The following is a 10,627-nucleotide window of genomic DNA, read 5'->3' on the forward strand; positions in this document are numbered from 1 at the left end:
GTAGCATGTATAAACACTTAAATTCTCTTTCTTTTTTTCTTGGCCCAGATGTCCTTATTTTTCAAAAAGCTCCTTAAATCTTTCTGAAGTTCAGAATGGGTTGGGAACCACTTTTAGCTATTACTATTCTTAATTCTATTATTTGGCTTGTAATAAAACTGATTTTTAAAAATGTATCAATAACACCTTACTGGGCACTTTTCAGGTAATAATGTACAGTTGACTTTTGAACGATGCAGGGGTTAAGGCCATGGACCCTCAGCATAGTTGAAAATCCACATATAATTTCTAGCCAGCCCTCCAAACATGCAGTGTCCCCCACACCTGCGGTCCCTTAGTGTCTGCGGTTCCTCTGTACCGGTGCTTCCGCAGCCACAGATTCAACCGACTGTGGAGCGTGTAGCACTGTAGGATTTACTATTGAAAAAATCCACGTACAGGTGGACCTGAGCAGTTCAAACCCACGTTGTTCAAGGGTCAATATATTTTTATTGTGGTAAACTATACATAACACAAAATTTACCATTTTAACCATTTTTAAGTGCACAATTCAGTGGTATTAAATACATCCACCATGTTGTACAACCATATCGCCACTGTCCATGTCCACAAATTTTTTTATCATCCCAAACAGAAACTTTGCCCATTAAACAATAACTGTCCAATCCTCCTGCCTGAGGCCCCTCATAAACTCTATTCTACTTTCTGTCTCTATGAATTTGCTAATTCTAGATACCTCAGATAAGTGGAATCATATAACATTTGTCCTTTTGTGTCTGGCTTATTTCACTTAGCATAATGTCTTCCAGGTTCATCTATGTTGTAGCATATGTCAGAATTTCAATCCTTTTAAGACTGGAGAGTATCCTGTTACATGGATATATGCCACATTTTGTTTACCTGTTTGTCAGCTGATGGGTTGTTTCCACTTTTGCAGTATTTTGAATAGTGCTTTTATGAACATCCATGTATACATTTTTGTGTGAACCTGTTTTTAGTTCCCCTGGATATATAGCTAGGAGTGGAATTGCTGGGTCATGTGGTAACTCATTGTTTAACTTTTGAGGAACTGCCAACTGTTTTCCAAAGTGGATTAACAATTTTATATTCCTGCCAGTAATATATGAGAGTTCCAGTTTCTTTATATTCTTGCCAGCATTTGTTATTTTCCATGTTCTTTTTTTAAATTATTACCATCCTAGTGGATGTAAAGAGGTATCTCATTGTGGTTTTATTTGCATTTCCCTAATGACTAATAATGTTGAATATCTTTTCATGTGCTTATTGGCTGTTTGTATATCTGCTTTGTAGAAATGTCTATTTAAATCCTTACCCATTTTTAAGTTGGATTATTTGTCTTTTTACTGTCGAGTCGTAGGTGTTGTTTTTTTTTTTAATCTATTCTGGCTGCTAAACCCTTATTAGATACATGATTTGCAAATATTTTCACCCATCCTTTGGGTTGTCTTTTCACTTTCTTAATAGTGTCATTTGCTGCACAAAAGTTTTGAATTTTGATGAAGTCTCGTTTATCTATTTTTTTCGTTGGTTGCTCGTGCTTTAGGTGTCACACCTATGACACCATTGCCTAATCCAAAGGTATAAAGATCTACACCTATGTTTTCTTCAATGAGTTTTATAGTTTTAGCCTTTACATTTAGGTCTTTGATCTATTTTGAGTTAATTTTCATATCGGGTGTCAGATAGAGGTTCAGATTCATTCTTTTGCATGTGGTTATCAAGTTGTCCCAGCACCATTTATTGAAGACTGCTCTTTCCCCTTTAAATCGTCTTGGAACCCTTGTCGAAAATCAATTGACTATAGACGTATGGGTTTATTTCTGGACTCTCAATTCTATCCTATTGATGTGTTTGGCTATTCTTATGTTAGTACCGCAGTTTTGATTATTATAGCTTTGTGGTAAGCTTTGAAATGGAGAAGTGCGAGTCTTCAACTTTGTCCTTATTTTTTCAAGATTGTTTTGGCTATTTTGGTTCCCTTAAATTTCTATACAGATTTTAGGATCAGCTTGTTAGTTTGTGCCCAAAAAGGCAGTTGAAATTTTGATAGAGATTGCATTGAACCATAACAATACGCGCAGGCTCAGTGGCCATGGCTCACGGGCCCAGCCGCTCCGCGGCATGTGGGATCCTCCCGGACTGGGGCACAAACCCGCGTCCCCTGCATCGGCAGGTGGACTCCCAACCACTGCGCCACCAGGGAAGCCCGTCCTCTCTTCCTTTTTTAATGATTATGAACGTGTATTGCTTTAAATTAAAAAACAGAACAAAACCAAAAACCTACTTAAAATGGCTAGCATTTGACCATTTGCTTTTTTCACCTGCACGGTGAGATGCTAGGGCTGTGTACTTGCCACTGACCTTGTGTCCTCAGGAACTCAGTCTGGTAGGCCCCTACATCTCTCTCCAGCTTCACAGTCTGCTGCTCCCCCTCTCTATTTTATCCCCCATCAACACTGAATTACTTATCAATTCCCTGAAAACACCCACAGTTCTGTGCTACTGTGCCTTTGTAATCCTATGTTGGTCCCTTTCCTTGCCACCCCTTCCTCCTTTTTTTTTTTTTTTTTTTTCAACCCTTCCTCCTTTATCTGCCCAATTAATCTCTCTTAATCTCCGCTTGTCCTTTAAAACCCCTTCCAAATGTTTAGTTACCTGCCTTTGTGAACACCTCGCAACCCACTCTCTTCCCTTGCATTTCCCACCCAATGGGGGAAAAATCTCTCTCTCCTGCTGCCTCATACATTACGCATATTTTTGTTACTGAACTTCGTATTTACCCTGCATCATAATTACTAGTTCACATATATGTCTTCCCTAAAAGTACAATTTTATTCAATCTTGTATCCAAGGAGCTTAGCACAATGCTCGGCACAAAACATGCTCAAAAAGATTTTAATTGAATTGAGGTCATGCGACAGGAAAAGGCATTCTGGGTAGGATGAGCAATGAGAGCCAAGACCAAAGTTTAAATGACTATAACCTGTACTGGTTTGGCAAGACAGGAGGATTCATGCCAGGAATGATTTTGGCAAGGCTGATAATGGAGGCTCTTAAAAGCCAGACAGAGTAGACTTGGTAGGTAAATACTGGCGGAATGAAGAACCCTCCTCACCTCCTTTGAGTTTTTGCTCAAATCTCTCTTCTCGGTAGGCTTACCCTGACCACCTGAGAGGGATAGACTCGGAGTTTGGGGTTGATAGATGCAAACTATTACATTTAGAATGGATAAACAATAGGGTCCTATCGTGTAGCACAGGGAACTATATCCAATCTCGTGGGATAAACCATAATGGAAAAGACTATTTAAAAAAAAAAAGAATGTGTATATGTGTATAACTGAGTCACTTTGCTGTACAGCAGAGATGGGCACAACATTGTAAATCTACTATACTTCAAAAAAAAAAAACACCAAACCTGTCATCTCTCCATTCACCCCATCCCCTGACCCCTGCACTCTAGAGCCTCCTTTCCCTGATCTTCTTCCTTTTTCCATAGCACTTATCACATTTGGTGTAATTTACTTACTCATTATGTTTTTTATTTATTATCTGTCTCCCCCCTTAGAGTATAAGCTCCTCACACTAGGGTGGCCTTGTTTACTGATACTTCCCAAGCACCTAGAACGTTGCCTGGCATATAGTAGGCACTGAGTAAATATTTGTTGAGTGAATGAATCCTAAATTAATAAACTTAAGACTTCCCTGGTGGTGCAGTGGTTGAGAGTCCTCCTGCCGATTCAGGGGACACGGGTTCGTGCCCTGGTCCGGCAAGATCCCACGTGCCGCGGAGCGGCTGGGCCCGTGAGCCATGGCCACTGAGCCTGTGCGTCCAGAGCCTGTGCTCCGCAACGGGAGAGGCCACAGCAGTGAGAGGCGCGCGTACCGCAAAAAAACAAAAAAAAGGGAAACAAAAATAAACTTAAGTATGTTGTCCAGAGCTGGCATGAAATAGTTTATGTATAATTCAAATGTCTTGTTTCTGAAAGGAAAGTTTATTCTGTAAAACTGCTGAGATAGTGTCATCTATTTGTAATGTAATCTGGGGCAGGGAGCGGGGAGGGAGGTGAGGGAAAGAGGTTTCTCTTGCCTTAATATTGCCTGAAGGTTTCTTGCCCTAGACACCAAACTGGGAAGTAAAACTTACAAGTACATTTGAGTTTATTTCTTGCCTAGAAAAATGTTGTTTCATGTGATGATTAATTCCCATGCTTTAATAATTTCTCTCTCTCTTTTTCCACAGACCTTTGTAGTATTAAACAGAGGGAAAACTCTCTTCAGATTTAGTGCCACGCCTGCCTTGTACATTTTAAGTCCTTTTAACCTGATACGAAGAATAGCTATTAAAATTTTGATACATTCATATCCTTTTCTGCAAATGTGGAGTGCGTGCAGGAGTTGCATGGTCGCTGGTGTGTGTTTCTGAATGTGGACAACTTGATTGTATATTAAGTATTTTACCAATAGTGTAGGTGACTATCCCACCAGTTAGAAGTTTTAAGAGTGACTTCTGCTGAATCCTGAGTTGAGCTGCAGCAAATTCTTTTTTCTTAGGATGATGTCATGGGAGTCTGGAATTTTGTGGGTATCATTAAGAGCAACAAATGAAGATGGTAACCTTTTACTGAAGTCTTACATTTTAAAGCACTCAGACTTCAAGATTGTTCAGCTTCTTATATATTAAAGTCCATATTAGAATTTTTGAAAGGCTACTTCTTGAGTTACAAATAATTGAATGAGTGTTTTAGAGATCTGCCTTGAATATTTTTGATTTCTTGAACAGTGAGCTTAGAAAGTATCTAGGATAGTTTTTCAGATTAAATGGCCTCCTTGGTACAGAGGTTTAGATCTAGATTGCAAGATTGCTATGAACCTGTTTTGGTGTTTTTGCTCCCCTTAAACAGAAAATGCCCATTTATTCATGTGGCTTGACTTTTATGTCTTATTAATATAGGAGAGTATATGACAGATGACAAATTATGTGATAGGGTTAGCAACTTTGCATAGTGACTTTAAACTTTCATGGTTGGCCTTCAATTTGACAGTACTTAGTCCCATGCTTCAGGGTTTTTGTACCCTCCAAGTAGGATGAGGAAACCAGCAGTTGCTACTTTGTACATAGGTTTGCTAAGCTTTTGCACGTTTTATTAACAGTAAGAACTTCGCAACCTGGTCTGGAATCTTCGGTTTACAAGCAACATAGATCTGAAATCTAAAGGTTTATAAGTAAATAAATAACTCACAATGGACTTCCCTTTTTGCTGGATCAGAAGATGGTGTTTTTTCTCTTCTAGCCAGAACATGTTGTTATTCCCTGAAGAAAAATACAGCTGTAGTGAAGAAAAAAATCCAGCTGTAAGAAGTAGTTTTTCTTTTTAAAACTCCACTAATAGAATGAAGATAGTGAATGCCATTAGCAAGAGAGAGTGAATTAGCAACAAATGAGATATGGCCTCTGTGCTTATTAAAGTGACAGTTTGAGTTCGAGTAACTCATATTGACCTGAAGCCGTTTAATTTTTCTCAGTAGACAAGAACAGGAAGGGCTGAGAGAGATCCTGGATGGAATTAAAATGGCAACAGAATGATTTGCTACCCATAAACATTCCCAGGCACTTTCAGAATGATCAGATGAATTTGCCTCGTTACCTAATTCTTAGGAGTACGGTGGTGCAGATGTCCTTAAAATCCTTACCCAGTGTACCATAACTGGTTTCCCAGATTGGACAAATTCAGCGTACATTGACTGTTGCCTTGCCCCACAAGAACAATCAGACCTTTGGAAGACTATTAAAAAAAAGAAAAATCATTAATGACATGCACATTTCCAAATAACGGGTAATGCAAGATAATTAACAATAAATGACTACTGAATAATATAGATTAGATTTAATTTATTTTCTCACCTGATGACTTTGGCATCTGGTGGACTGCAAGATTTCTGGTTATTGGGCAGAGAGGTATTTAGAGGCATAAGTGGTAAGAGGGAGAAATGTTTATCCAAAAGGAGTAGAGCAGTGACAGTGCTTTTGAAAGAGAGTGGCCATGCTGCTGTGTCCACTCACATTCTCTGGCCAGGTGTGGGTACACATGGTGGCGCTCTCTGTTCATGGTGATGACCACAGTTTTCATTATCACCTCGCCTTTTCCTCCTCTCTGTGCTTTGTCTCCTTTCAGGTTACTGATTTAATTCCTGTGATACCCAATGCGATGTGTGTTTGCTTCCTGAGGATAAAAACTGGCCAGATTTTGTATATTCTCCCTTGACTTTTTTCTACAGTGTTTAGCATGATCATTATGTGCACTATTTTGACCAACTGTGTATTCATGACTTTTAGTAACCCTCCTGAATGGTCGAAGAATGTGGAGTAAGTAGCTCATTTATTTATTTTTCTGCCAGCTTGTTTTAAGTATTTTTAGTCACTGAATCTTGCACTGCACAGCTTATCCACCAAGGAAGAAAATTATTGCCCACTTTTCATGTCACAAAGATGTGTGAGGATACGTGTGGAATTTAAGAACTATCCTTAGAAGTCAACTCTAGAAAGAGAAAGTATGCCCTGGAAGTTACTACTCATCACCTCTGCCCTCTCCTGTGTCAGCCAATGCTTTGACTTGCTGCCCCATCACCATCTTGTACCCTCAGTTCCTGATGATACTGCCTTCTTCTCCAACATTAGCTTTCCCTTTCTTTTTGACTTGTCTCAAGTTAAAATTAACTGTGGGGCCTCCTCGCCTGGTTCAAAATGATCATGTGCTAGATGGCAATACAGAGTTTTTTCTTTGCAATACCCGTCAGGGCCCAGTGCAACATTCCAGAGTTCTTGCTTTGTGCATTTCAGTAATTTTCATTTGAAGCATCCCTTTCTCTTCCTCACTTCCTTTCTGCTGCATTGGCTGTGTTCTTTCTGTTTTGTCTCTGTTAGTTGAAGCCATCCGTCGGCAAGTGTTATCTTAAAAGATTCATTTAAAGTTTCTGTCTGTTCAGAAATTACCTCAAGATATCCATTTCTTTGACAGGTACACGTTCACAGGGATTTATACATTTGAATCACTAGTGAAAATCATTGCAAGAGGTTTCTGCATAGATGGCTTTACCTTTTTACGGGATCCGTGGAACTGGTTAGATTTCAGTGTCATCATGATGGCGTAAGTTCTCTGCTTACTTTATTGGTGTTCTGGGTGATTATGTGTGTGTGGTTGTACTCTTGGGTGTGTTTGTATGACAGTTTGTAAGTGTGAGTTTGTGGGCTTAGTTGTATGAGGAATTAATGGATAACCGTGTAAGGTGGTATGGACTTATGCCTGTGATTCTTGCTTATGAGGGCCTCTTGTGGTTCAGGAAATGACAGCATGTATATATGGGAGATGGTGAGCAGAGGCTTGACAGCTGGGAGAGAAAGTAGGAAGTGATTTCCCATTGACACTCCCTCATATTTTATTTTCCCCTACAGCATTGACCCGGGGTCGCACAATTATCACTAGGCGGCCTCAGTGAAGACCTCAGATTTTTTAGGTGTAAACCTTAGGCTGGAACTCAGTGTCCTGGGTATGTTATATCACATGTAATTTCATGAGGCTATCCAGATATTGCGGAATTCAGAGCATATTTTAGAGTCAAAACATGAGCCAAGTGTATCCAATCTGGTCACTTCGTAAAGAATTACCGACCAGAGCTTCAAACTATTATTACTGGGGAGCAGTGTAACCCCACATTGGTATGCTAGGGTAATCTGTGTTGTTTTAACAATGAAAATGTATCTCTTTGGGAAGTTTAGCTGGTGATAGAAGAGTTATAGCAGACTTTATTTTTATTTTCAGGTTGGGAAAGTACTTTGTGGTTTGGTAGGGGCTAAGTGTGTTGTATAGATTGTGTGTGTGTTTATGTGTATGCACACAGACGTGTAAGAAATTGAGTGCATTTGTGTATGTGTGGGTCTGAACATCAGATAGAAAAATGTATTTCAACTGTAAAGTGTGAATGAATGATATGCATTGAATATTTGAAACTGGAACTTTGACTTTCTGTTATATTAAGACAATTTCTAGCTTTCCAGCATTATGAATACACATTGGTGTTCATTTAAAATTTAAGTGTCCTTGCTAGGCACAGAGCTGGTGAGCACTTAACACAATATTGGCACTTAACACAGTGCCACAGTGCCACATTGGCACTTAAATGAGCACTTAACACAATATTGGCTCTGATCCCATGATCTAGATTTTTCCTGAGCCCTGTTTCTGTATGTCACGGGCTAAAACTTCATCTGTAGGCATGACTGCAAAGATATGCATACAACTCTTAGATAAGTCATTTATGCAGAGATTTTAGGCATTTTTGCCATTATCAACTAGGGAGTTACTTTAATGTAGGTTTGTTTTTATGAGACCCCTGTTGCAGAAATTTGTCTCCTTTTCCTAAGAAATTGTTCATAAAGCTTGGAGACATAAGCCTTTGAATACCTCCTGGCCTTCCTTTTTACTAAAAAAAAGTGAACGGACTAAGTAGTCATTCTGACTGGGATCTGCACATCACAATGCTGAGGAAGAAAGGAAGCCCTAGGAACCTTCTGGTGGTATCACTTCTTTCAAATACACTTTTGAATTCTCCTTGCCCAATTGAAAAAAAAAATGTGTTCCTTAAATGTTTATATTTTGAAACTTTTCTTTTTCAAGGAAATAAATGAAATCACAGCTTGTATATGAGCCCCTTCCTTACCCCCGTTCTCAAACCCTCGCCCAGTGGTACCATTACAAGTTAACTCTGGTTTGATTCTGCAGGTATATAACAGAGTTTGTAAGCCTAGGCAATGTTTCAGCTCTGCGCACTTTCAGGGTACTGAGGGCTTTGAAAACTATTTCGGTAATCCCAGGTAAGATGGCCCGGGCTTGGTGTCAGGTGTTGGGTTAGGGCCCTGACGTGACGTATTGTACTTTTTGTTTTGTTGTGGTTCTGTTTTTTTCCTTCGGTGTTTGTGTTTGTGTCCGTGTTTGTCATTTGTGTCTGTGCGTGACCTCCCTTGCTACAGATATGTGACAGAGTTTGTGGACCTGGGCAATGTCTCAGCGCTGAGAACATTCAGGGTTCTGCGAGCTTTGAAAACTATCTCTGTAATTCCAGGTGAGAAAATTTAAACACAAGACTGACTTTGCCTCATCTCCTCTCTCTCCTCCATTCATTTTGTCCACCACATTCTGAAGCGGCATCAGCACAGCTGATATGGCCTTGCATTCCGCATGTTTGTCCTGGGAGACGTTCTCTGGAATGGCTCTTTGGTCCTTAGCAGTATCTCTGACAGTGCTTGCTAGGCATGCGGCCCCCATTCCATCCATGCTTTGAAAAAGCACGTGCTTAAGAATCACTTGGATCTTACAATATCTGAAAGAATCGTCACGGAGCTAGCTGTCTCTTTGAATATCAATCACTTGCTTCCTAGCCTCATGGAATTACAGTAATTTTAACATTCACCATCATTCCATTGCTTATGATTTCTAGGCTTCCTGTCGCATGGTTTGCTGATGGGATGTTATTCGAAGAATTGTACTTTTATTGTTACTGTGTTAATGGAATTATTTAATCACAGAAGAGACCTTACCCAGTTAACTAGTCCAGTGTTCCAGACAAATTTAAGAGCCTGAACTTTAATAATCACTGTCTATCACATTCTGTTGCTGTCTGTTTCACTAGAATAAGAACCAGTAGACATCTACTACATATATATTCAGAGATCATTCTCAAACATAAATCCCAGTGAAAGCTTATGCAGGTGCTGTTAAAAAAAAAAGTCAAAGGTAAGATAAGATACGTCTAAACATGTGGGCAAACAAAAAAGTACAGAAACTTCATAAGAAAAAAAAAAAGGAATCCGCGGGTGGTTGAGAGGTAGTTGATTGACAGTCTCTCTAAAATTTTTGCCTTTTTTTTTCTTGGTTCTGGTTGAGCTAGCTCAGTGGTTCTTAACCTTTTGAAGGTTTTGAATCCTTTTGAGAATCAGATGAAGGGTCACAGGCACCACCCCCCAACACCAAAGCCCACCTGTGGCCCCCAGGTTGAGATCCATTAATTTAACTCAAATCCTTTCTACCAGGTAATAACTATTTTTCTAAAGACCAGTCTTGAAATCTGGAAGGAAAGATATTTTAGTTAGTCTGCTAACTAAAATATTGTTGGCAGAAATGTGGCAGAAGTCAAGACTACGTTGTTGCTGGTTCGACTTTGGTTATGTTCAGGAGTTCTCAGGGAAGACTCCCGAGAGGCCAGGCTTTCCACTGCAGTTTTGTAGAAACAGGGACATGAAGAACAGAGGCATCCTATTCCTGGCATCACGTGGCTCTTCTCCTTGTGGCTGAACCAAAAATAATTCCTCTTTTCCCCTTTTCAACACGTTATCTAGATATCAGATGCAGAGAGAGGGAAGCACAGAGGTAGAATCCGAGAGAGGGAAGACTTAGAATGTAGCTTACTGAGAACCTCAGGAAGGTAAACCTCAAGTTTCTCCATTTACGGATTTGGGCTATGAAGCGGGCCAGTAAATTATGGCCCTATTAAAAATGAATTCCAGGGCTTCCCTGGTGGCGCAGTGGTTGAGAGTCCGCCTGCCGATGCAG

At 39.8% G+C, this 10,627-nt stretch overlaps 1 protein-coding gene across 5 annotated transcripts in view; it reads left to right on the top strand.

The window, feature by feature from the left end:
- The window catches only part of SCN8A (sodium voltage-gated channel alpha subunit 8), a 170,824-nt gene that overhangs the window by 78,529 nt on the left and 81,668 nt on the right, over positions 1-10,627 (top strand). For 3 of the 5 annotated variants that reach the window (XM_027106320.1, XM_027106318.1, XM_027106317.1), the window contains exons 2-5: positions 4,264-4,382; positions 6,298-6,387; positions 7,040-7,168; positions 9,049-9,140. In XM_027106320.1, coding sequence (XP_026962121.1) covers positions 4,264-4,382; positions 6,298-6,387; positions 7,040-7,168; positions 9,049-9,140 — 430 coding nt within the window. Of the gene's footprint in view, positions 1-4,263; positions 4,383-6,297; positions 6,388-7,039; positions 7,169-8,800; positions 8,893-9,048; positions 9,141-10,627 lie in introns of all 5 variants that reach the window. The other 2 variants (XM_027106319.1, XM_027106321.1) reach the window with 1 other exon arrangement.

The sequence above is a fragment of the Aethalodelphis obliquidens genome, unplaced genomic scaffold, assembly GCF_003676395.1.
Source record: "Aethalodelphis obliquidens isolate GAN/ISIS:26980383/991018 unplaced genomic scaffold, ASM367639v1 scaffold8, whole genome shotgun sequence".
Classification (NCBI taxonomy): Eukaryota; Metazoa; Chordata; class Mammalia; order Artiodactyla; family Delphinidae; genus Aethalodelphis; species Aethalodelphis obliquidens.